The sequence below is a fragment of the Urocampus carinirostris genome, chromosome 14 (assembly GCF_059441175.1).
Source record: "Urocampus carinirostris isolate Australia breed hairy pipefish chromosome 14, RoL_Ucar_1.0, whole genome shotgun sequence".
Taxonomy (NCBI): domain Eukaryota; kingdom Metazoa; phylum Chordata; class Actinopteri; order Syngnathiformes; family Syngnathidae; genus Urocampus; species Urocampus carinirostris.
Window position 1 is genome coordinate 4,861,252 of NC_142362.1, and position 27,754 is coordinate 4,889,005.

The 27,754-nt window shown below is 40.5% G+C and overlaps 1 protein-coding gene across 4 annotated transcripts in view; it reads left to right on the plus strand.

The window, feature by feature from the left end:
• LOC148352521 (histone deacetylase 4-like) overlaps nt 1–27,754 on the plus strand; it is a 96,399-nt gene that overhangs the window by 14,424 nt on the left and 54,221 nt on the right. For 2 of the 4 annotated variants that reach the window (XM_088353046.1, XM_088353047.1), the window contains exons 7-12: nt 7,278–7,406; nt 10,472–10,590; nt 10,666–10,785; nt 12,920–13,094; nt 16,272–16,474; nt 23,047–23,253. In XM_088353046.1, coding sequence (XP_088209172.1) covers nt 7,278–7,406; nt 10,472–10,590; nt 10,666–10,785; nt 12,920–13,094; nt 16,272–16,474; nt 23,047–23,253 — 953 coding nt within the window. The remainder of the gene's footprint in view (nt 1–7,277; nt 7,407–10,471; nt 10,591–10,665; nt 10,786–12,919; nt 13,095–16,271; nt 16,475–23,046; nt 23,254–27,754) is intronic. The other 2 variants (XM_088353048.1, XM_088353049.1) reach the window with 1 other exon arrangement.

The following is a 27,754-nucleotide window of genomic DNA, read 5'->3' on the forward strand; positions in this document are numbered from 1 at the left end:
TGGTGAGCTCAGACACGATGCAACAGGAGCGTACCGTCCCGTTATTCGGGGTGCACTTAAAAAAACCTTGGGGGGGGGCAGAAAACCATGGTCCAAAGTACCCTAAAATCCAGTCTACAGAGCACTCCTGGTTAAAATGCTCATATTTAAGAATCAAACTCAATTTTCTTTTTGTGCGAGCTGCAATGGATTATGGGTGTGGATGGGCAAGTGTGAAGCACATTGTAAAGGGAGGTCTTCAGCATTTGCTTAAACCTCAGGCTGCAAAGACCACTTGTTGTAGCATTTTTGTAGTATTTCTGTGGTATTTTTTAAGGTTTTTGTAATAGTATTTCTGTAGTAGTGTTTCTGTATTATAGTAATACTGTAGTAAGTCAAGTCATGTTTATTTGTGACGCCCTTAATCACAGTCTCAAAGGGCTGCACAGACCACAGGCTATTGCAAACTACAGACTATTATGATACCATCCCCTGATCTAAAACCTACATGACGGCAAGGAAAAACTCAAAAACCTCAAATCAAGTCTAGTTATTTGTGACACCCTTAATCACAAGGAGTCTCAAAGGGCTGCACAGACCACAGACTTTTGCAAACCACAGACTATTATGACACCATCCCCTGATCTCAGACCTACATGAGGGCAAGGAAAAACTCAAAAACCTCAAGTCAAGTCTAGTCATTTGTGACACCCTTAATCACAAGGAGTCTCAAAGGGCTGCACAGACCACAGACTTTTGCAAACCACAGATTATTATGACACCGTCCCCTGATCTAAAACCTACATGAGGGCAAGGAAAAACTCAAAAACCTCAAGTCAAGTCATGTTTATTTGTGACGCCCTTAATCACAAAGAGTCTCAAAGGGCTGCACAGACCACAGATTATTGCAAACCACAGACTATTACGACACCATCCCCTGATCTAAAACCTACATAAGGGCAAGGAAAAACTCAAAAACCTCAAGTCATGTTTATTTGTGATGCCCATAATCACAAAGAGTCTCAAGGGCTGCACAGACCACAGACTTTTGCAAACCACAGATTATTATGTCACCGTCCCCTGATCTAAAACCTACATGAGGGCAAGGAAGAACTCAAAAAGCTCAGTCAAGTCAAGTCATTTTTATTAGTATAGCCCTTAATCACAAGGAGTCTCAAAGGGCTGCACAGACCACAGATTATTGCAAACCACAGACTATTTTGACACCATCCCCTGATCTCAGACCTACATGAGGGCAAGGAAAAACTCAAAAACCTCAAGACAAGTCTAGTTTTTTGTGACACCCTTAATCACAAGGAGTCTCAAAGGGCTGCACAGACCACAGACTTTTGCAAACCACAGACTATTATTATACCATCCCCTGATCTAAAACCTACATGAGGGCAAATAATACACAGATGTTGTCAACATAAAATATAAGTTATTCATATGCTATAGAGTAGAAGTGTATTTTAAGCTTAGATTTAAACATTTTCACTGAGGTTGCAGATCGAATCCCAGGGGGAAGAGCATTCAAGAGCACCAGGGCCCGTATGGAGAATGCTCTCGAACCTGTGGATTTCTTCTTGGCTCTTGGGATCACGAGTAGACCAGCATTTTCAAAGCGAAGGCTCCGGACCGGAACATAGGGGGAACCTTAATCTAAGAGATATGAGGGAGCAAGTCCCTGCATGATTTTGTGTACTACCCACAGAACCTTAAAATCACTCACCTTTCACCGCAGAGCTCTGGATGTGAAGGTCACCATGTCCCATGTTTTAGGCATCTTCACCTTTTTTTCCCAGTGTTTCATCCTCTAGCCACTCATGTCAGCTATTTGGCTTCAGGCTATGGCTTGCTGCTATTGTTAGCTGCTCCTGCTTTATGCTTCAGTGTCAGTCACCTTTCACTGCTGAGCCCTGGATGTGAAGGTCGCCAAGTCACGTGTTTTAAGCATCTTCAACTTTTTTTCCCTGTGTTTCATTCTCTAGCCACTCATGTCAGCTATTTGGCTTCAGGCTATGGCTTGCTGCTATTGTTAGCTGCTCCTGCTTTATGCTTCAGTGTCAGTCACCTTTCACCACCGAGCCCTGGATGTGAAGGTCGCCTAGTCCCGTGTTTTAGGCATCTTCAACTTTTTTTCCCAGTGTTTCATCCTCTAGCCACTCATGTCGGCTATTTGGCTTCAGGCTATGGCTTGCTGCTATTGTTAGCTGCTCCTGCTTTATGCTTCAGTGTCAGTCACCTTTCACTGCAGAGCCCTGGATGTGAAGGTCGCCTAGTCACGTGTTTTAGTCACCTTCAACTTTTTTTCCCAGTGTTTCATCCTCTAGCCACTCATGTCAGCTATTTGGCTTCAGGCTATGGCTTGCTGCTATTGTTAGCTGCTCCTGCTTTATGCTTCAGTGTCAGTCACCTTTCACCACCGAGCCCTGGATGTGAAGGTCGCCTAGTCCCGTGTTTTAGGCATCTTCAACTTTTTTTCCCAGTGTTTCATCCTCTAGCCACTCATGTCGGCTATTTGGCTTCAGGCTATGGCTTGCTGCTATTGTTAGCTGCTCCTGCTTTATGCTTCAGTGTCAGTCACCTTTCACCACCGAGCCCTGGATGTGAAGGTCGCCTAGTCCCGTGTTTTAGGCATCTTCAACTTTTTTTCCCAGTGTTTCATCCTCTAGCCACTCATGTCGGCTATTTGGCTTCAGGCTATGGCTTGCTGCTATTGTTAGCTGCTCCTGCTTTATGCTTCAGTGTCAGTCACCTTTCACCACCGAGCCCTGGATGTGAAGGTCGCCTAGTCCCGTGTTTTAGGCATCTTCAACTTTTTTTCCCAGTGTTTCATCCTCTAGCCACTCATGTCAGCTATTTGGCTTCAGGCTTTCAGGCTTCTGACTCTTGTCATCTTTGACTCTTTTCCCACAGTTTCCTTCTTTAGCCACTCGTATCTGTGTGTATCTATTTATACAATGTTGATGTTTCACGAGTACTTCTTGGTAACCAGGGAGATAATGGATTTCAGAATAATCATAATGGCTCACTTAAGCACTGCTCTTTTATTGACATTTAGGCATTCTTCACGGAAATGGTTCTTTTTTTTCTCTCTCCCACGCACATTTTGTTTACCATAATGGATGTCGCTCATCTGAACAACATCAGCCGTTATTAGGAGAAAGAAAGAAAAAGAAAAAACTTAAATTGGACTATTTGCGTCATAAATGCCCGGAGAAATACCATCCGTCTTTTTCTGGGAATCGAACCGACGACTCGGGGGCAGAAGCATCGATTAGCGCCGCTTCTTTTCTTGGGAAAACGGCATGACTACACCCGGGTGGCAACGTTTTTCCCAAGAAGACGCTCGATATGTTCGCTCTAATGGAAGCAATTTGCTACTTTGTTGTCGTGGCATTAAAGGGCCAGCGCCGATTACCACGCTTGAGTGTTCTCCGATGTTGTTTTTGTCCAAAGCCGATTTTTCCATCGTGCTTAAAAGCCGGCTTGTTCGACAGAAAATGTAGAAAAGGGAAAGAAATTGCCGAAAGCGGTGATTTAGAGAATGTTTTTTGTAGGGACAGGCAACTCTAAGGAAACTGCACCCATGCAGCCGCAATCCATTATCCACGGTCACATATTGCTGCCAGCGGTGGTTGAAAGAGCATATTTTTGTCGGGCCTGGCAGCTGTTTTATGCCATTCTGTCCACCCAAAAGTGAAAAGCACCTGTGCGGCCGCAATCTATTATCCCCAATCCCATATTGCTGCAAGATGGGACCATCTGAGTGTGTCTTTGTTGGGCCTGTAGCCTGCTGTTGTTTTGTCTAAAACGAACTGCACTTGTGTGGCTGCGATCCGTTGTTCACATTCGACTATTGCTGTGAGTTTTGAACGTACGAAGGCACTTTTTTGTCGGTAGGCGTCTCGTTCTGGCCTGTCTAAATGAAATACACAGTTGTGGCCACAATCCATTATCCTTTTACTATTTCTGTGAGCAGAGGCCGGCAGAGCACTCTTTTGCCATTGTAGCCGCCTAAAATGAACTGCACCGTTTTGGCTGTGATTTATTATTCCCAGTCAACTATCGCCTGGCGCAGGGGCCAAGAGAGCACATTTGTGTCGTACTTGGTGTCTCTATTTTTCAGTTCTTTCCACCTAAATTGAACAGTACCTGTGTGGTCGTGCTTCATTATCCCCGGTCGACTATTGCTGAGAGCGGGGGCCAAGGGAGCAACTTTGTGTCATGAGTGGCGACTCTTTTATCTTTCTTTGCACCTGAAATGAGCAATCCCCATACAGTCACGATGCATTATCCCCAATCAACTGTTGCTGCAAGCGTGGACCATTTCAGAGTACTTTTGTTAGGCCTGGTAACTCCTTTTGTGTTGTTGTTTTGCCATAAATGAACTGTACTCGTGTGATTGCGATCCATTATTCCCAGTCGACTATTGCTGTAGGCGTGGACTGGCAGAAGGCACTTTTTTGCTGGAAGGCGGCTCGTTCTGTCCAGTCTAAATGAAATACACAGTTGTGGCCACAATCTATTATCCCATATAGTGGCCAGCAAAGCGCTTTTTTTGCCAGTGTGGCCTGCCTAACATAACCTGCTCTGTTTTGGCTGTGATCCATTATCCCCAGTTGACTATCGCCAGGCGCAGGGGCCAAGAGAGCAAATTTGTGTCATGCCTAGTGGCTTTATTTTTCAGTTCTTTCCACATTAAATGAACGTGTGGTCGTGATTTATTATCCCGCGTCAACCATTGCTGAGACAAGGGGCCAAGAGAGCAACTTTGTGTCAAGGGGGGGCGACTTTTTGACTAAAAGGAAGAGAACCCATACGGCCGCGATCCATTATCCTCAGTCCCATATTGCTGCAAGCGGGCACTGGCAGAGGGAGTGTTAAAAACTGTTGGGGCTACTTCAGACTTTTGCATATTGTGTGGGGTTCATTGGAATGGCCGCTATCCATTATTACTAGTCCACCATTGCTGCATGCATGGACCGCCAGAGGAAGTGCTAAAATGGTTGGGGCTACTTCACAGATTTTCGCATATTGTGTGAGTTTCACTTCTTGGCCGTGATCCATCATCCTTAGTCCACTATTGCTTTAAGGGGAGACATGCAGAGAGAGTGATAAAAAGGTTGGGGCTACTTTACAGATTTTCGCATATTGTGTGGGGTTCACTATTTTGGCTGCGATCCATTATCCCTAGTCCACTATTGCCGCATGCGGGGACCGCCAGAGGAAGTGTTAAAATGGTTGGGGCTACTTCACAGATTTTCGCATATTGTGTGGGGTTCACTGTTTTGGCCGCGATCCATTATCCCTAGTCCAATATTGCCCCATGCTGGGACCGGCAGAGGAAGTGTTAAAATGGTTGGGGCTACTTCACAGATTTTTACATATTGTGTGGGGTTCACTGTTTTGACCGCGATCCATTACCCTTAGCCACTATTGCCGCATGCGGGGATCGGCAGAGGAAGTGTTAGAATTGATAGAGCTACTTTACAGATTTTCACATGTCGTGTGGGGTTCACTGTTTTGGCTGCGATCCATTATCCCTAGTCCACTATTGCCGCATGCGGGGACCGGTAGAGGAAGTGTTAGAATGGTTGGGGCTACTTCACAGATTCTTACATATTGTGTGGGGTTCACTGTTTTGGCCGCGATCCATTATCCCTAGTACACTATTGCTTCATGCGGGGACCGGCAGAGGAAGGGTTAGAATGGTTGGGGATTTTCACATATTGTGTGGGGTTCTGGTCCGCATGAACCGCGATATGGGCTTACATTAATACTAAAAAAATCTGCCGAGCACTGAGGACACAAAATATGATGGCGAGGGCAAACCGTAGTAACGCTGAGAGTGGAAAAAATGAAGAGAAGGCAAGTTGCGTCAAGGGCAAAAGAGAGGTGAGGAACGCAAAGAGGCCGTGTAAGCAGTAAAAATAGTCTGGGCACCGAGCGGGCATCTTCATTTTGCCTCATCTGCCCATTTGGCGATAACGGATCACAAAGTCACTCGACCTTCCTTTAATCGCTCACTTGTCCTTACGTCTCCTCTCTGTCTCGCTCATGTTTTGTCCTTCCTTAATTGCTAAGGTGGTACACAATCAAACGGGATGCTTGTTTCCTTTTTTTTTTCTTTTTTTTTTTTTAGTTGAGTGCAAGGTGACCTCAATAACATGGCAAGCCTGAAAATTAATATACATATATATTTATATATATATATATATATATATATATATATATATATATATATATATATATATATATATATACAGTGAAGAAAATTGAAGAAAGAGAGAGATAAACTAAAAAGAAAAATCCATAAATCACAATGCATGATTTTTTAACAATTTATTTGTGTGATACAGCTCTGGCTAATTTTAATTTTATATTTTATTAGATATCTTTTTAAAAATAAGAAAGTATTTTTTTGTTCACAAGATGGGACAAAATTACGCGCATTCAAAAAAAACAACAAAGATTGAAATACAGTATATTGTGACAAAAACTGGGACAAAACTCTTAACTTTCAAAATAGACCAAAACTGACACGGCCAGAATGGAATCAGGACCCAATTGCATAACGTTTACCACAAGTTTTATTGAAAGAAAGAGGAAGGGCTGCGCCCACGTTCCGGTGCTCGGTGGACGTGGGAAGCCAGTCGCTCTTGCAATCGGATCGTGATCCGAATACGGAAGTGGATCTTCCGTAGCAGGCGATGGCGGTGTCAGGGTCAGAAAACAGGTCGATAGCCGGGACAGGAGAGCAAAAACGTGGTCGGAGTCAGAAACGGGTGGTAAGCCGGGACGGGAGAGCAGACGTGGTCGGGATCAAAACAGGTCGTAGTTGGAGACAAACGGGGAGATCAGGAACGGGCAGGTGGAAAAACGGGTACAAAAACGGGACAGTCAGGGTCAAAAAGGCTTGCGTTGTATCAACAGAGGCTCGCAGACGGACTGACGAAAGGAGAGTGACACGACTGGGTTTAAAAAGGGACAGGGAGCCAATTAGAGCGGCACGGGTAAAAGTAATGAGTAATCATGACAAAAACGGTCAAAATTCTCCAAATGGTACGCCTTGGATGGGATTTAATGCCAATTTTACAGGAACGTTAAGGGGTTAATTAAATTAAGCATATTTTTAATACACATTTTAGACGATTTATTCCTGTATAACAACATTGAGTGTACAACAAGACAATAAAACAATAAAATCATCTCCTTCATCCCCAGCCAACAACCTAAAACATTGAATACACAGGGGTAAATTCAAAGTCATTTCTATTTTTTGTCCCTTTCAGCGTCGGAGCCCAACTTGAAGCTTCGTTCTCGCCTGAAGCAGAAGGTGACGGAGCGTCGCAGCAGCCCCCTCCTCCGCAGGAAAGACGGAAACGCACCCGCCGCCAAAAAACGCTCCCTGGATATTGCCGGTGAGTGGGTGGTCGGAGGATGCTTCCAAGGACCCCTTTCCCGTTCTGTTTTTTTTCGTAACTTTCCATCAATCCATTCAACCGGCATCCGTCCAGCTGTCTTGTCCATGTCTTCATCCTGGTCTCCATCCATGCATCCATCTATATATAAACATATCCATCTATCCGTAAATTCATCCATCTTTCCATCCATATATAAACATATCAATCCATTCATCCATAAATCCGTATATAAACATATCCATCCATCGGTAAATTCCTCCATCCATCTATCCGTCCATCCATCCATCCAATAAATAATTTATCCATCCATCCATCTATATATTTAATAATCCATCTATCTATCCTAATAACCATCCGTCAATGTATTAATTCATGTTTTTATCCATGCAACCATATACAAAGATATCTGTAAATTCATCCATCCATCCATCAATCCATATATAAACATTTCCATCCATCCGTAAATTCATCCATTCATCCATCGATCCATTCATCCATCCATCCATAAACATATCCATCCATCTGTAAATTCATCCATCCATCAATGCATAAACAAACATATCCATCTATCTGTAAATTCATCCATCCATCCATCAATCCGTATATAAACATATCCATTGATCCGTAAATTCATCCATCCATCCATCCATCCATCCATCCATCCATCCATCTATTCATATATTAAGATATCCATCTATCCATAAATCCATCTATTAATAAATCAATCTATCCATCCATCCATCCTCATAAAAAACATATCCATCTAGCCGTAAATTCATCCATTCATCCATCCATCCATCCATCCATCCAATAATTTATTTATCCATCCATCCATCTATATATTTAATAATCCATCTATTTATCCTTATAACCATGTGTCAATGTATTAATTCATGTTTTTATCCATCCATCCATATATAAACATATCGATCCATTCATCCATAAATCCGTATATTGTAAATTCATCCATCCATCCATCCATCTATTCATGTATAAAGATATCCATCAATCCATAAATCCATCTATTAATAAATTCATCTATCCATCCATCCATCTACTGGACTGTCTCAGAAAATTAGAATATTGTGATAAAGTTCTTTATTTTCTGTAATGCAATTAAAAAAATAAAAATGTCATACATTCTGGATTCATTACACATCAACTGAACTATTTCAAGCCTTTTATTATTTTAATATTGCTGAATTTGGCTTACAGCTTAAGAAAACTCAAAAATCCTATCTCAAAATATTAGAATATCATGAAAAAGTATACAAGTAGGCTATTCAACTAATCACCTGAATCATCTAATTAACTCGAAACACCTTGCGAGGGTTTCCTGAGCCTTAAAAACACTCAGCTTGGTTCAGTAAACTAAATCACTGCTGATCTGACTGCTGTCCAGAGGACCATCATTGATACCCTCCATCAGGAGGGTAAGACACAAAAAGAAATTCCTCAAAGAGCAGGCTGTTCACAGAGTGCAGTTTCAAAGCATATCCACAAAAAGTCTGTTGGAAGGGAAAAATGTGGCCGTAAACGCTGCACAACCAAGAGAGATGACCGCAGCCTTAACAAAATTGTGAAGAAGAGCCGCATCCAGAATTTGGGGGAGCTTCAAAGACAGTGGGCTGAAGCTGGAGTCCAGGTATCAAAAGCCACAGTTCACAGACGTGTCCGGGAAATGGGCTACAATAGCCGTATTCCCATGGTCAAGCCACTTCTGAACTCAAGACAACGGAAGAAGCGTCTGACTTGGGCTATGGAGAAGAAGCACTGGACAGTTGCAGAGTGGTCCAAAGTCCTCTTTTCAGACGAAAGCAAGTTTTGCATTTAATTTGGAAGTCAAGGCGCCAGAGTCTGGAGAAAGGCTGGAGAGGAGCAAAATCCAAGTTGCTTGAAATCCAGTGTGAAGTTCCCACAGTCAGCAATGGTTTGGGGAGCCATGTCAGCTGCTGGTGTTGGTCCACTGTGTTTCATCAAGTCCACAGTAAATGCAACTGTGTACCAAGAGATTTTAGAGCACTACATGCTTCCATCTGCTGAAAAGCTCTATGGAGATGAGGATTTCATTTTCCAGCATGATCTGGCACCTGCCCACAGTGCCAAAACCACCAGTAACTGGTGCACTGACCATGGCATCACTGTCCTTGATTGGCCTGCTAATTCCCCTGAGCTGAACCCCATCGAGAATTTGTGGGGTATAGTTAAGAAGAAGATGAAAGACACCAGACCTGCAAATGCAAATGAGCTGAAGGCCGCTATCGAAGCATCCTGGGCATCAATAACACCTCAGCAATGCCACAGGCTGATTGCCTCCATGCCACGCCGGATTGATGCAGTAATCCCTGCAAAAGGATTCCCAACCAAGTACTGAGTGCATCAATGGACATTTTCAAATGTTTGATTTAGTTTTGCTGTTATAAAATTATTTTTTTACTTGGTCTGAGGTAGTATTCTAATATTTTGAGATAGGATTTTTGAGTTTTTTTCAGCTGTAAGCCAAAATCAGCAATATTCAAATAATAAAAGGCTTGAAATAGTTCAGTTGATGTGTAATGAATCCAGAATGTATGACATTTTTGTTTTTTTAATTGCATTACAGAAAATAAAGAACTTTATCACAATATTCTAATTTTCTGAGACAGTCCAGTATATACAAACATATCCATCCAGCCGTAAATTCATCCATTCATCCATCCATCCAGTCATATATAAACATATCCATCTAGCTGTAAATCCTTCCATCAATCAATCTGTCCATCCATCCATCCATCCAATAATTAATTTATGTATCCATCCATCTATATATTTAATAATCCATTTATCTATCCTTATAACCATGCATTCATGCATTCATTCATTCATGGATTCTGGATTGCTCGTCGCTATTGGTAGCAATTAGCATTAGCTTTAGCGCTAGCTGAGTATATCCACCTGCCATGCTATTCATAATTCAAATCTTGATTTTCAGTCAATTTAAATGCTCTATTTGTGTATATTTGCAACAACTGGGCCATCGATTCCGTTCTGTCGTTTCAAAGTCAAAATCGGACCTTTTTTAGTCTTTCCGTCAGACTCGGCGTGCAGCAGCGCCCCCGGTTCTGGTCCCAGTTCCCCCAGCAACAGTTCCAGTAACATCCCCTACCAGAACGGGTTCCCCATCTCCAGCAGCCCGGGAGAGGTAACGTCTCAATTGCGTGCACCGACGTCGGCGGAGGGTGTCGGACACCTGCTCAATTCAATTGTTCCCGTCTAGACGTCTCTGCTTCAGCGTCTGGTTTCCAGGGACGGTTCCGTTTCCCGACTCTCGCTTTACGCCTCACCGTCCCTGCCCAACATCACCTTGGGCTTGCCCGCGACCGGCCCCGGAAGTGCCGTAAGTAAAAACGGCTAACAGCTTTCTGAACCAGACTTTGGGCGTCCCTACACACCAAAAAGGTCAAATAAAACAATACAGAGTAAAGTCAAGTCAAGTCATGTTTATTTGTGACGCCCTTAATCACAAAGAGTCTCAAAGGGCTGCACAGATTAAACACGATTGCAAACCACAGACTATTATGACACCATCCCCTGATCTAAAACCTACATGAAGGCAAGGAAAAACTCAAAAACCTCAGCATGAGGCAAATAAAGAGAAACCTTGAGAAGGGACTGTAAAGAGGAAAACATTTTTGGCTTATTTTAAGCATTATTTTTCTCATTTGACTATTTTGGGAAAAATAGTTTGTTCTGTTTACTTTTGTGTTTTCATAATTGTTATCCTTAATGTTCTTCCCCCTGAGATTTGATCTGCAACCTCAGTGGAACTGGTAAATCTAAGCTTAAAACACACTTCTAATCTATAGCTTACGAATAACCTATATTTCCTGTTGACAATATATGTGTATTATTTGTCATATGACCTCATGTGCAGTTCCTTCTCAAGGTTTCTTCATTTTCCTCATGCAGAGGTTTTTGAGTTTTTCCTTGCCCTCATGTAGGCTTTAGATCAGGGGATGGTGGAATAATAGTCTGTGGTTTGCAATAAGCTGTGGTCTGTGCAACCCTTCGAGACTCTTTGTTACTAAGGGCGTCACAAACAAACATTACTTGACTTGACTGAGGTTTTGAGTTTTTCCTTGCCCTCATGTCGGTTTTAGATCAGGGGACGGTGTCATAATAGTCTGTGGTTTGCAATAGTCTTTGTTCTGTGCAGCCCTTTGAGACTCTTTGTAATTAAGGGCCAAACAAATAAACATGACTTGACTTGACTTGAGGTTTTTGAGTTTTTCCCTGCCCTCATGTAGGTTTAAGATCAGGGGATGGTGTCATAATAGTCTGTAGTTTGCAATAATCTGTGTTCTGTGCAGCCCTTTGAGAATCTTTGTGATTAAGAGCGTCACAAATAAACATGACTTGACTTGACTGGACTTTTTCAGCAACATAAGTCAAATTCTTTACAGTAAAAATATTTCCTGAAAACGATTTTTCTCCTTTTGCACGATTGGTTTCATAATTTTAACAGTTTTTTGCAGTTCATTTTTGGCAGTATTAGAATATCCATCCATCCATCCTCACTAGGGTAGCAGGGGTATTAAAATATATAGGGTGTTTAAATTCTAATAAACTAAAAAAATCTATTAAAAAAATCTGGCAAACAAATAATATTTTTACAAATATAATGACATAAAATAATCTATTAAACTTAAAATATTTTAAAATATTCTAGTAAACCAAAAATATATATTTTCTTAAATCTGGTAAACTAATATATATATATATATATATATATATATATATATATATATTTTTTATTTTTTTTTAATATTGGAAAATAAAAAACAATTAAAAATCTATTAAACTGATTTATTAAAAATATTTTTAAGCTTAAATTAATTTAAAAAAAAATCTATAAAATTAAAAAAAATCAAAGGAATTTAAAAAAAAAAAAAAATTCCAGGAAACTTTACATTTTTATTTTAAAATCGAATAAACTGATAAATAGTTTCATTACATAATATAATTAGATATATATTTTTACTCTAATAAACATATTTTAAAAACTTGAACTCCCTGTCCCTTTTTAAACCCAGTCCTGTCACTCTCCTTTCGTCAGTCCGTCTGCAAACCTCTGTTGAAACAACGCAAGCCTTTTTGACCCTGATTAAATGATTAAAGAAAATGGTACACTAAAAACATTTCAGAACATACATATATAAAAGAAACTTGGAACAATGACACTTAAGATGAGAAAAATCATATCCATATACTTTATTTTGTTTCTTTAATTCAGAAAAAATTCTTTGCTGGCTTTAATGTTTTTCACATCGGAAAAAAAGTTCTTATGGCTGCTCTTAAAAATTGAGAGCAAAAGTAGGAACGTCTACATATTTGACCCCCCTACACTTTTATTTACTTTTATCTCTTCTTGGTATGTCTGCTTTGACTTCCTTTTGCGTCTCCAAAATGTCTGCCTGACGTCATGTCCTTTTTCTTTTATTATTATTATTATTCCCATTTTTCCCCCCCAGGCAATAACAGGACACGAGGACGGAGAGAGCCGCCTGGCTCTTCCTTTCATGCCGGCTGCCCACTTGCCCACCTACTTGGCATCTTCGGGTCTGGATCGAGAGGGGGCAGGGGCCGGGGCCGGGGCCCCCCTCCTGCAACACATGGTGCTGTTGGAGCAGGGCCACAGCCCAATGGGTCAGTTTTTTCTTTTGAAATGAAATGAAATGATCTGCATTTCTATAGCGCTTTTCAAGTCAATGACTTCCCAAAGCGCTTTACAATGTGCTCCACATTTCCCAATGTAAGGCGCTAACCTGCTTATTGGGGGTATTAGGGGTTCAGTGTCTTACCCAAGGACACTTCGACATGTAACACGGACAAGCCGGGATTCCAACTGGGATCCCTTGATCCCAAGACGAGCGCTCTACCTCCTGAGCTACTGCCGCCCCATTTTAAATATTTTAACGTGTTTTAAATTGTTTTTTATTGAAATATATAAAATTATTTTTGCATAAAATGAGCAATTATCAAGCTACTCAGATTGCCCCTGGTGTTTTGAGGGTACAGTTTAACCAAGCTGCTAGTTGAAGATCTGTGAAGCATCTAGATCTCAAACTGGAGAATCTAACATATTTCCCCTCTTGCTTAATTGTGCCACAGTTTTCTAATTGTGTTTATGTTCTTCTCTGAAGGGAGTAGTACCTTCAGTTGGAGGAGAACTCTAGTTTCTTGGCAGTTTCTCACATTAAATAGCTGTCATTTTTTAGAACAAGACTAGACCGTCGGGTTTCACACAAGCGTTCTCATTTTCCGGAAATTCCGACAGTTTAATCATACCCACAATTGTGATGCTCCAGATACTGGACTAGCTTAAAGGAAGTTCAGTTTCATAGCTTTTCTCACCAGCTGAACCGTTTTAAGCTGGGCTAACATCATTGCACTTGGGTTTTCTAATCAGCCATTAGCAGTGTTAGGAATAACGCCGTAATAAATAACGTCGTTATGTAACAGTGTTCTTCTTTCAGTAACGGGGCAATCTAACTATTTTTGTTTCCGTCATTACCGTTACATACGGTCAAAAATATTACTTTCTATGGTATAAATGAGCATAGATTGTTCCACGGACAGACTGAGAAGATCATTTCTTCCTCATGCCATGAGGCTCTTTAACTCCACCCGGGGGAGTGAAAGCCCACATTGAACCCCACCCCCACATTTGCATATTTCCCTATTTTTATTACAGTGCCTATTTTCCGTAGCACTCTTTAAATACTCTGTAGCAAAACGTTATATTCTATTTCTTTTATTTTATTATTTTATTTTTTAACACAAGGATACTGCTGGAAGTGTGAATTTCCGTACGGGTATGAATAAAGTATCCATCTATCTATCTATCTATCTATCTATCTATCTATCTATCTATCTATCTATCTATCTATCTATCTATCTATCTATCTATCTTTCTATCTATCTGGATAGCTATCTCTCTGGCTCTCTATCTCTCTAGCTAGCTCTCTAGCTAGGTCTCCAGCTGGCTCTCTTTCTAACTAGCTAGCTAGAGAGCTAGCTATCTATTTATCTAGGTTCTAGCTAGGTTTCTATCTAGCTAGCTAGCCCTCTATCTATCAATTGATCCAGACATCTATCTAGACATCAGCCTTTTAGCATATTTATTCACCAACAACACTTATTCAAGCTAACACAGCTATCCACAATATCACAAAACAATGCATGATGACGTCACACAATGGAGAATGACCTATTAAATTCACAATACTCAACATCTCATTTGGGGAAACTCGTGTAGGGTTCTTTCTCAGTGTTTCCTGTGTCTTTTAACACTGCTTGCTCCAAAACTTCTGCTCTCTCCTCACTGAGAGAAGTCTTGTCAGCTATCATAGACAAAAAGAGAGGGATAGAGAGAGGGGGAGGATAGAGACAGAGGGAGCGAGGGGAGGGAGTGAGAGTGGGTAGAGAGAGGGATTGGATATAACACTTTATATTGTTTTACTGTTGAATTTTGTCGTGAACAAAATAGTGCAGTTGGAGATTTCTACTTGACCAGTTGTCTCAGGTTGTGAGAGTTTGATTTATTATTTTACACTGCAGTGCTTTTTTTACTGATTTTTTGTACCACTAGGAGGCACTAAATATGACACACAGTTCCTTCAGATAACCCCTAATGCCCCTGATAAGCAGGTAGGCGCCTTTGATAGCTGACTCCCTATAAGTCAGGGGTCGGGAACCTTTTTGACTCAAAGAGCCATAAAAGCAAAATATATTAATTTTATTTTGGGAAAGAGCCACACCATATATTATGAGACAAATTCACTAAATTGCTAAACCCGCACCCCAGACAAAAGCTTAGTCTTCATCACATTTATTTTTGATGATTTGATACAAATTATGAAAAGAGAATAATGCCAAAGCCCGTGTCCCAAAATCAACAAACATACCACTTTAAACTTGTCTTTCTTGCAATTACTCAGGATCGGTTAAACTCCTTTTGACCCTTTTTTTTTTCATACATATTGGTTTCAAAACCAGATGCAAGCAGTTATTTTGTAAAAACCTCACAACATTCTGAGAACAGGGAGCCTGGCGTGCTTACCTTTGGCGCAGACGGAGTAGGGCGAGAGATGGGAGGGAGTGCTTGCACTTTTTGCATAGCTCCACCCATCCCTCCTACTCACCCAATCAAATCACTTTAAGTTCTCTTTCCGGTGTTTTAGCGTATTTACAGTTTGTTCTGTGGATTCGTCATAAGGTATCTGAACACTGAAGACAGATTATATAGTGAACTTTTATATAAAGGATTCTTTAGCGTTGTACAGCCAAAACGAGTTTTTTTGTGTGAAACCTTGACTGTAAATTGTAGTCAAAAACATGCCCGTAATATTCTGCAAAGTACTGCTTTGAAATTTAGCTTTGGTTTGGCTTTGCGTGTATTTGAACAGGATTACTGGCTAAAGTTTTAGGCGAGATGGAGAAAATCTGCATGCGATCAAATTTGTCTCTGAGCCACAGGTACTCATAGAAAGAGCCATATATGGCTCGCCACCCATAGGTTCCCGACCCCTGCTATAAGTGTATGAGCGTTTGTTACTGGGTAAGTGTGAAGTACATTGTAAAGCGCTTGGGAGGTCTTCAGTGACTTAAAAAGCGCTATATACAGTAAATGCAGTCCACCCACCATTTAAATGCACTTTGAGATTGAGCTTTTTTCATTTTTTAATCGAGATTTCGCGATAGCATTGTCTTCCAACTCATTCACTCCCATTGAGGACCACAAACGTCATGGCTCCCTCATCCCTGCACCTATTTTCTCGCAGTTAACGGTCCGAAGGTCTTAATTCCTGTTTGCGTCTGCAGGTCTGAGCGGCCTGGCGCTGCCGTCGGCCCCCTTGTCCAAGCTGGCCCGGGGCCACCACCCGCTAGGCCGGACCCAGTCGGCCCCCCTGCCCCAGCAGCCCTGCCCTCAGGCCTTGCAGCAGTTGGTGGTCCAGCAGCAGCACCAGCAGTTCTTGGAGAAGCACAAGCAGCAGTTCCAGCAGCAGCAACACATCATCAACAAGGTGCCACCCAAAAAAAACGTTTTTAGCTCCGCCTCAGTAGGGTCGCGGGGGTGCTGGAGCCCATCCCAGCAATCATCGGGCAGGGGACACCCTGAACTGGTTGCCAGCCAATCGCAGGGCACACAGGGACAGACAACTCACTCGCTCATTCACACCTAGGGACAATTTGGACCGGCCAATTCACCTGAAATGCATGTTTTTGGAATGTGGGAGGAAACCGGAGTGCCTGGAGGAAACCCACGCAAGCACGGGGAGAACATACAAACTCCGCACAGGAAGTCTGGAGCTGGATTTGAACCCACGCAGGAGGTTCCCATGACTTGAACTGTGCCGCCGTGCTGCCCTCTCATTTTAAAGTGACTGTGTGTAATAATTCAACATGAGCTAAAGTGTGTGGATTGGAAAAAAACACACTGCATTGACGTATTTCAACCTGCCGCTTGTTTTTCTCTTGTGCTTCTCTGAGTGTTGTCTCGCGGGCCGGATTCAATCCCTTAGCGGGCCTGATCTGGCCCGCGGGCCGCCTGTTTGAGACCTGTGCTCTAGAACACCCTGTTAGATCTATAAACGTAATTGGTTGGAGTGGGGAATGATCTATATTGTTAATATATTATAATAAATAACAATAATAATACTAACTTTATACAGTTTTTTAACGTAAGCTTTGTTGGTAAAAAAACAAGCGATAATTCAAATTGTAGGGGAGCACGGCGGCGCAGTGGTTAGCGCGTGTGCAGCACAGTTCTGAAGTCGTGGGTTCAAATCCAGCTCCCGGCCTTACTGTGCGGAGTTTGTATGTTCTCCCCGTGCTTGCGTGGGTTTCCTCCGGGCACTCTGGTTTCCCCCCATATTCCAAAAACCTGCATGTCAGGTTAATTGGCCGGTCCAAATTGTCCCTAGGTGTGACTGAGCGAGTAAGTTGTCTGTCCCTGTGTGCTCTGCAATTGGCTGGTAACCAGTTCAGGGTGTCCCCTGCCCACTGCCCGATGATTGCTGGGATGGGCTCCAGCACCCCCGCGACCCTACTGAGGATAAGCGGTGCAGCTGATGAGATGAGATGAATTCAAATTGTATCCCACCGTGTATTTCTTCGCGTTAAACATATTCGTGTTGTCATAAAATCGTAAAAACATAAATCATGGGATCTATTTTTTTCAATAACCACGGCACCAAAATGCCGCTGCAAACAAAGCATCACCCCAATAGTCGATTATTTGGCATTCATCGGCGTACGACCGCTAAATGTCTCCCGGCCAGAAAATGGCAAAATTCCCTGGAGTGTGTCTTTTAATTGCGCGTGCATGTCTGTGTGTTCTCGCGGTCGCCACGGCAACTGTTCTCCGGGGCGATGCGTTTACGGCTTCCGGGAAATGTGACTCACCCTAATAGAGCTGGGCGGGGGCGTATGTGTTTTGTCGCCTGCCAAACAAAAATCTGTGTGTGTGTCTATATATATGACTTTCTTTGGTCCAGTTTTTGATGGACCGGTAGTCCTGTTTGAGGCATTTTGCTGGTCCTAATGGGTCTAGACCCCGTTTCAAGGGTTAAGACCTTGGTTTCAGTTTGAGGTGTTGTTAGCGTTAAGTAAGGGTGTCTGAATTATAATAACTTCAGACCAGAATCTGTGTGTGTCTATATATATGACTTTCTTTGGTCCAGTTTTTGATGGACCGGTAGCCCTGTTTGAGGCATTTTGCTGGTCCTAGTGGGTCTAGACCCCGTTTCAAGGGTTAGGACCTTGGTTTCGGTTTGAGGTGTGGTTAGGGTTAGGCAAGGGTGTGTGAAGTATAAAAAACAGAATCGGACCTGTTTTCCTGTTGGTATTTCCTGTCCGGTTTTGTTCCCGTTTACTTTGTCCTGTTTAATTTCGGTTTCCATCTATTTTTGTTCCGTTTATTATTTTCTCCAGTTTTTGTTCTTGTCTAGTTTCTCCTGTTTATTTTCGATATCCTGATTCATTATCTATCCTGTCTGTCCCGTCCTGTCCGGTATCGACCCCATCTGTCCGATATCAATCGGGCAATTGGAATCAATCCCGTCGGTCTCTGGCTTCCTGTCTTTCCACGCCAGACCGCTGCCTAACTTGCATGACTCCCCATTTCCTGTCAAATAAAAGGCTTGTGTGAGAACGTCACGCGTTTGGGTCCTGATCCTGTTGTGGTTCCTGACAATTTTAGCTTCCATTTATCCTGTCCTCTATTAGGCAAGGCATGTTTATTTGTATAGCACAATTCATACACAAGGCAATTCAAAGTGCTTTACAGAAATGGCAGACAGGTTAAAAACACACAATAAAAGAAATTAAAAATGTAAAATATGGTTTTTAAAATGCATTAAAACCACAGATCAAACATCATAAAAATCAATGAATTGAAATAAGGTAAAAGTGAAGAATGCGGTAAAGAGAGTATTAAGGAAAAGAGATTTAAAAATGCTATCATTTTTAGGGGTCCTCGGATTTAATTTGGTGGTGCTCGAGCCCCCCCAGAAACAGGCCGGTTACGCCCATGGACGAGCCCAACTTTCACATTTTTTCTGACTTTCCGCAGCCCTACTTTTCCAGCGTCTGTGTTTTTGTCTCGGTAGAGGTGTTAGAGCGTCTGTTTGGAGTTTGTTTGGAAAAGAGGACGAGGAGGATGAAGCAAGAGGCTCGGCTCTGACGTCAATCCGCTGTTCCCCGGGCGATAAGCCAACCCGTCTTTTGCGTATTTTGCGCGTTCCGTGTGTCGAAGGAACATCGCTTTGAAACAATGAAAGAAAACTGTGTGAAGCTAATATAGTCAAGTCATTTTTATTTGTCTAGCCCTTAATCACAAAGAGTCTCAAAGGGCTGCACAGGTTATTGCACAGACTATTATTTCAGACTATTATTACAGCATTCAGCAGAGTCAATGTATTTTTTTCCCTTAAAAAACTCAAAATATAGCCTTCGATCGCTAAACCCCCGGCAACAAAAGTGAGTGCACCCTAAAGCGCAGGTGTCAAACAGAGACAACACTCAGAGAAGCGCAAGAGAAGAACAAGCTGCAGGTTGAAAAATGTCAAATAAAACGGCTCGTGTGAGAACGTCACGCGTTTGGGTCCTGATCCTGTTGTGGTTGATGTTGCCAAAGCCAGGTGCCTCGAACAAAGACACTGTACGTGTATGTATTTCTCTTTCTCTCTTTCTCTCTCTCTCTCTCTCTCTCTCTCTCTTTTCCACCCCTTTTTTCCCACTCTGTCTGTGTCTCTTTCACTCTCCGTGTCTCTCTTTTTCTCTTCCTTTGTTACTCTTTGTCTCTTTCTCTCTCTTTTAACCTCTTTTGCTCTAACTTCCCTTTTTCCTTTTCTCTCTTTTCTCTTTCTCTCTTCATACCCTTCGCGCTTTCTTTTCTCTTTTCTCTCCTTCTGTCTTTCTATTTCTCTTTGGATTTCTTTCTTCCTCTCCTTTTCTTTTCCCCCTCTCTCACGACTTTTTATCTTTTGTTTCTCTCGCTCTCTCCCTCTCTCTCTTTTTCTTTCTTTGTCCCGCCTTCTCTCCTTTTCCCTCCCTCTTTCTCTTATTTCTTTATCTCTCTTTTTCTTTCTCTTTAATCTACTAGTTCGGCCCCCGACAGAATGTTCGTTCTATTGTGTGGCCCCCGAGTTAAAATGAGTTTGACACCCCTGCCCTAAAGGAGTCACCGTATACGTCCAAACAAAAGCACTGCTTTTCATTTTCCCTCCAAAATACCATGTGACTTAATACTCTGTCATACTGGTGACTGAAACTCCCAATATGGCACACCATGGCAAGGAACTCACTGGGGACAATAAAGAATTAAATTGTGGCACTAGATAAACCTGCCCAAAGCTACAAGATGGTTGTCAATAATCTGAAGTTGAGCTGTAGTACAGTTGCCAAGATCCTCCAGTGTTTAAAAAAATCACGATGTACTCACAAAAGGGCTCGTGTTGGATGTCCAAAGAAGCTGAGTGAACGTGCAAACTACTTACGAAAGAAATAGTTTCGGAACGATCTTTCGTGAGTTGAATTTGTTCGTAAGTCGCTTCAGTGCTATATTTTGTATGTTCAAGGTTTATAGAAGTATGTTTAAGGCTTGTATAAGTAACATGTATCGTTTTGTACTAAAAAAAAAAAAAAACATTTCCTAAAATAATAAACTCTATAAAGAGAAATAAAGTTGAGTTTAACTTACTTTTGGAAGATGAGCTTCAAGACTTGGGCAACTTCCTCCTCCGTGGTAGAAAGTGGCCAAAAAAAAGCGATCTAACCGTTTTCTCAACCGCATCAAGCTTTCTTATTCCACTTTCCTTTCAAAAGAAACGGCTCGCCTCTTCTTTACACTTTATGAAACACTTTACACCAATCATATTGAATGGATGCGCGAGATATTAAACAATAAAAATGTCAAAGTTGTTAGCACGCTGGAGATACAGTATAGAATGTTTACACAAGAACTAGCAAGAAGAAGCCGTATTTCTTCTTTGTGTCACGGTTGCCATGGTGCCCAATTGGCCCCGCCCGTGTGGTGCCAGCTGCGGCTCCTTGACGGATTGGCTTCCCTTCTATTTAACCTCAGTTCTCTCACTCACCCTTTGTCAGTCTGTCAACGAACCTCTCCCCCGCAAGATGGGGGTTTTGACCTGTGTTTCCTGTCCAGTATCATTCCCGTCTATTTTTGTCCTGTTTATTATTGATCTTAAGTTTCGTTCCCGTCTAGTTTGTCCTGTTTATCTTCGATATTCTGTTTTGATATCAATCCTGTCCGTCCCCTCCCGTCCGGTATCGACCCCATCTGTCCGATTTCTGTTCGGGCAATTGTTATCGATCTCGTCGGCCTCTGACTTCCTGTCATTCCACGCCAGACTGCTGCCTAACATGCATGACTCCCCATTTCCCGGGGAATAAAAGGCTTGTGTGAGAAACGTCACGCGTTTGGGTTCTCATCCGGTTCCGGTTCATGACACTTCGGGGTGGATGCTGCTTGACCTCTCACAGCGCCACCAAACGCCGGTAGTGGCGGAAAGAAGCACTACAGTACTGTCCTGTATTTAAAAAAAGGTGCAAACAATACATAATCTAACTTACAGCAGTGTCCGAATAATTTTTAACATCCTGAAAAAAATATTTGTATCTAACGTTTTTCGTAAGTTGAATGGTCGTAAGTAGGAGAGCGTCTGTATAAGAAAGATAGGTGCAGGAACGCTTTCAGGCTGAAGCGGGGGTCAGCCTGGAAGTACTCAGACCAAACACTTCAGGAACTTTCACTTTAGAGTGTACTCACTTTTGTTACAAAGGGGTTTAGTTATTGACTGTTATATTTTCAGATTGAGGGTGAAAATAACATACTGTTTCTGCATCATTAAAATAGTTTCAAAAACTAGAAAAATCCTTCTATTTGTTGTCTGTTTGGCCTTCTGGTACACTCCTTTTTTTGTTTTTCTTCCATTGACGCAGGCCCGGACAAGTTAATTTGGAACAGAACACAGGGATTCTCTCATGAAACAAACAAAGAGTTCCAGGAACACGGCTGCTTTCAGAAGGAAAAAATGTCGGGCCATTCGAAACATGATGACGATCCCTTTTTTTCTTAAAGGCCCAGTGTGTGTGTGATATGCTTCAGGGGTTTGTACGAGTGCTTGAAATCCTTGAAAATGCTTGGATTTTAATATTAAGTCTTCTAATTTCTGGGAGAAGTGTTTGAAAATGCTTGAAATTGGGGCGTTGTCATGTGAAGCATTACTGCCCCCTACTGGTTGCACCCAAGAGGACAGCTCTATTTAAAAATACAGCCATTTATTACATATATTATGTCCTTTATTTTATTTCTTTCTTTCTCTTACTTTTTTCTTTATTTCTTATATTCATTCTTTCGTTCTTTCGATCTTTCGTTTTTTCGTTCTTTTGTTCTTTCGTTTTTTTCGTTCTTTTGTTCTTCCGTTCTTTCTGTCTTTCTGTCTTTCATTCTTCAGTTCTCTCTGTCTTTCTGTCTTTCTGCCTTTCGTTTTTCCGTTCTCTCTGTCTTTCTGTCTTTTTTTCTTTCTTTGTTTCTTTCTTTGTTTCTTACTTTCTTTCTTTCTTTCTATCCTTCTTTCTGTCTTTCTTTATGTCTTTCTTTCTGTCTTTCGTTCTTCCGTTCTTTCTGTCTTTCTGTCTTTCATTCTCCAGTTCTTTCTGTCTTCCTGCCTCACATTTTTCTGTTCTTTCTGTCTGTCTGTCTTTCTGTCTTTCTTTCCTTCTTTCTTTCTGACAGTCTTTCTTTCTTTCTTTCTTTCTCATTTCTCTCTTACTTTCTCACTTCTCTTACATTCTCTGTCTCTCTCTCTCTCTCTCTCTCTCTCTCTCACTCTCTCTTTTCTCTCACTTTCTCTGTTCTCTCTCTTTCTCTCACTTTCTCTAGTTGTCCTTCTTTTTTGATTCTTTCTTATTTTATTTCTGTTTCCCCCCTTTTCTCTTCCTCTCCCTTGTTCCCTTTCTGTCTTTAATCCACTAGTCCAGCCCCTGAGCGATTTTTCCCCACCATGTGGCATGTGGCCCCCGAACTAAAGTAACTTTGACACCCCTGCTCTAAAATCCACTTTCTTTTCAGATGATGTCGAAACCCGGGGAGGCGAACTCGGCCGTCAGCCCGTCAATATCGGTATCGACATCGGTATCGCACCAGAGTCATCCTGAGGAGACGGAGGAGGAACTGAAGGAGCATCAGGCTCTCTCCTCCTCCGCGTCCTCGTCGCCCCCGGCAACCGTCAAGCAGGAGCCCCTCGACCCTCACGAGCAGGAAGTCCTCTTCCGACAGGTGACATCATCCACTTGAGACCTTATTAAAGGGACAGTGTGTATTTTTTAGCGCAGGGGGCACCCACCTTTTTCAAGCGTCGAGCTTGTTTTTGTTACACTTTGAATTTCTAAAATAGAAACTTATCTAGATGGTTTGCAAAATAGCTAATTAGCTAACTTCCGAGTTAGCTGGAAAGCTAAACAGGTAAAAAACTAAAAGGGAGCTAGGTAGCTAGCTAAAAGAGTGAAAAGCCATCTAAACAGCCAAATAGAAAGCTCATAACAAAGCTAGATAGAGGCCAGAATTTAGCTTTTTAACTAGCATAAAAGGTCAAATGTTAGCTAGGTAGCATGCACACAATGCAAAAAGCTAGGTAGTTAGCTTACTAAATAGTTAAAGAGGTAGGTTAATAGTTAGAAAGGTAAACAGTTACAAAACTAAGAGGCAGCTAAGAGTAAAAATCCAGATAGAAAGCTAATAATAAAGGTAGATAGAGGCCAGAATTTAGCTTTCTAACTAGCATAAAAGGTCAAATGTTAGCTAGATAGCATGCACACAATGCAAACAGCTTGGTAGTTAGCTTACTAAATAGTCAAAAAGGTAGGTTAATAGTTAAAAAGGTAAACAGTTACAAAACTAAGAGGCAGCTAAGAGTAAAAAGCCAGATAGAAAGCTAATATCAAAGCTAGATAGAAGCCAGAATTTAGCTTTATAACGAGCGAAATAAGCTAAAATGTTAGCTAGATAGCATGCACACAATGCAAAATGCTAAGTAAATAGCTTACTAAATAGTTAAAAAGGTAGGTTAATAGTTAAAAAGGTAAACAGTTACAAAACTAAAAGGCAGCTAAGAGTAAAAAGCCAAATAGAAAGCTCATAACAAAGCTAGATAGAGGCCAGAATTTAGCTTTTTAACTAGCATAAAAGGTCAAATGTTAGCTAGGTAGCATGCACACAATGCAAAATGCTAAGTAAATAGCTTACTAAATAGTTAAAAAGGTAGGTTAATAGTTAAAAAGGTAAACAGTTTCCTAACTAAAAGGCAGCTAAGAGTAAAAAGCCAGATAGAAAGCTAATAACAAAGGTAGATAAAGGCCAGAATTTAGCTTTCTAACTAGCATAAAAGGTCAAATGTTAGCTAGATAGCATGCACACAATGCAAACAGCTTGGTAGTTAGCTTACTAAATAGTCAAAAAGGTAGGTTAATAGTTAAAAAGGTAAACAGTTACAAAACTAAGAGGCAGCTAAGAGTAAAAATCCAGATAGAAAGCTAATAACAAAGCTAGATAGAAGCCAGAATTTAGCTTTATAACGAGCGAAATAAGCTAAAATGTTAGCTAGATAGCATGCACACAATGCAAAAAGCTAAGTAAATAGCTTACTAAATAGTTAAAAAGGTAGGTTAATAGTTAAAAGGTAAACAGTTGCAAAACTAAAAGGCAGCTAAGAGTAAAAAGCCAGATAGAAAGCTAATAACAAAGGTAGATAAAGGCCAGAATTTAGCTTTCTAACTAGCATAAAAGGTCAAATGTTAGCTAGATAGCATGCACACAATGCAAACAGCTTGGTAGTTAGCTTACTAAATAGTCAAAAAGGTAGGTTAATAGTTAAAAAGGTAAACAGTTACAAAACTAAGAGGCAGCTAAGAGTAAAAAGCCAGATAGAAAGCTAATATCAAAGCTAGATAGAAGCCAGAATTTAGCTTTATAACGAGCGAAATAAGCTAAAATGTTAGCTAGATAGCATGCACACAATGCAAAATGCTAAGTAAATAGCTTACTAAATAGTTAAAAAGGTAGGTTAATAGTTAAAAAGGTAAACAGTTACAAAACTAAAAGGCAGCTAAGAGTAAAAAGCCAAATAGAAAGCTCATAACAAAGCTAGATAGAGGCCAGAATTTAGCTTTTTAACTAGCATAAAAGGTCAAATGTTAGCTAGGTAGCATGCACACAATGCAAAATGCTAAGTAAATAGCTTACTAAATAGTTAAAAAGGTAGGTTAATAGTTAAAAAGGTAAACAGTTTCCTAACTAAAAGGCAGCTAAGAGTAAAAAGCCAGATAGAAAGCTAATAACAAAGGTAGATAAAGGCCAGAATTTAGCTTTCTAACTAGCATAAAAGGTCAAATGTTAGCTAGATAGCATGCACACAATGCAAACAGCTTGGTAGTTAGCTTACTAAATAGTCAAAAAGGTAGGTTAATAGTTAAAAAGGTAAACAGTTACAAAACTAAGAGGCAGCTAAGAGTAAAAATCCAGATAGAAAGCTAATAACAAAGCTAGATAGAAGCCAGAATTTAGCTTTATAACGAGCGAAATAAGCTAAAATGTTAGCTAGATAGCATGCACACAATGCAAAAAGCTAAGTAAATAGCTTACTAAATAGTTAAAAAGGTAGGTTAATAGTTAAAAGGTAAACAGTTGCAAAACTAAAAGGCAGCTAAGAGTAAAAAGCCAGATAGAAAGCTAATAACAAAGGTAGATAAAGGCCAGAATTTAGCTTTCTAACTAGCATAAAAGGTCAAATGTTAGCTAGATAGCATGCACACAATGCAAACAGCTTGGTAGTTAGCTTACTAAATAGTCAAAAAGGTAGGTTAATAGTTAAAAAGGTAAACAGTTACAAAACTAAGAGGCAGCTAAGAGTAAAAAGCCAGATAGAAAGCTAATATCAAAGCTAGATAGAAGCCAGAATTTAGCTTTATAACGAGCGAAATAAGCTAAAATGTTAGCTAGATAGCATGCACACAATGCAAAATGCTAAGTAAATAGCTTACTAAATAGTTAAAAAGGTAGGTTAATAGTTAAAAAGGTAAACAGTTACAAAACTAAAAGGCAGCTAAGAGTAAAAAGCCAAATAGAAAGCTCATAACAAAGCTAGATAGAGGCCAGAATTTAGCTTTTTAACTAGCATAAAAGGTCAAATGTTAGCTAGGTAGCATGCACACAATGCAAAATGCTAAGTAAATAGCTTACTAAATAGTTAAAAAGGTAGGTTAATAGTTAAAAAGGTAAACAGTTTCCTAACTAAAAGGCAGCTAAGAGTAAAAAGCCAGATAGAAAGCTAATAACAAAGGTAGATAAAGGCCAGAATTTAGCTTTCTAACTAGCATAAAAGGTCAAATGTTAGCTAGATAGCATGCACACAATGCAAACAGCTTGGTAGTTAGCTTACTAAATAGTCAAAAAGGTAGGTTAATAGTTAAAAAGGTAAACAGTTACAAAACTAAGAGGCAGCTAAGAGTAAAAATCCAGATAGAAAGCTAATAACAAAGCTAGATAGAAGCCAGAATTTAGCTTTATAACGAGCGAAATAAGCTAAAATGTTAGCTAGATAGCATGCACACAATGCAAAAAGCTAAGTAAATAGCTTACTAAATAGTTAAAAAGGTAGGTTAATAGTTAAAAGGTAAACAGTTGCAAAACTAAAAGGCAGCTAAGAGTAAAAAGCCAGATAGAAAGCTAATAACAAAGGTAGATAAAGGCCAGAATTTAGCTTTCTAACTAGCATAAAAGGTCAAATGTTAGCTAGATAGCATGCACACAATGCAAACAGCTTGGTAGTTAGCTTACTAAATAGTCAAAAAGGTAGGTTAATAGTTAAAAAGGTAAACAGTTACAAAACTAAGGGGCAGCTAAGAGTAAAAAGCCAGATAGAAAGCTAATATCAAAGCTAGATAGAAGCCACAATTTAGCTTTATAACGAGCGAAATAAGCTAAAATGTTATCTAGATAGCATGCACACAATGCAAACAGCTTGGTAGTTAGCTTACTAAATAGTCAAAAAGGTAGGTTAATAGTTAAAAAGGTAAACAGTTACAAAACTAAGAGGCAGCTAAGAGTAAAAATCCAGATAGAAAGCTAATAACAAAGCTAGATAGAAGCCAGAATTTAGCTTTATAACGAGCGAAATAAGCTAAAATGTTAGCTAGATAGCATGCACACAATGCAAAAAGCTAAGTAAATAGCTTACTAAATAGTTAAAAAGGTAGGTTAATAGTTAAAAGGTAAACAGTTGCAAAACTAAAAGGCAGCTAAGAGTAAAAAGCCAGATAGAAAGCTAATAACAAAGGTAGATAAAGGCCAGAATTTAGCTTTCTAACTAGCATAAAAGGTCAAATGTTAGCTAGATAGCATGCACACAATGCAAACAGCTTGGTAGTTAGCTTACTAAATAGTCAAAAAGGTAGGTTAATAGTTAAAAAGGTAAACAGTTACAAAACTAAGAGGCAGCTAAGAGTAAAAAGCCAGATAGAAAGCTAATATCAAAGCTAGATAGAAGCCAGAATTTAGCTTTATAACGAGCGAAATAAGCTAAAATGTTAGCTAGATAGCATGCACACAATGCAAAATGCTAAGTAAATAGCTTACTAAATAGTTAAAAAGGTAGGTTAATAGTTAAAAAGGTAAACAGTTACAAAACTAAAAGGCAGCTAAGAGTAAAAAGCCAAATAGAAAGCTCATAACAAAGCTAGATAGAGGCCAGAATTTAGCTTTTTAACTAGCATAAAAGGTCAAA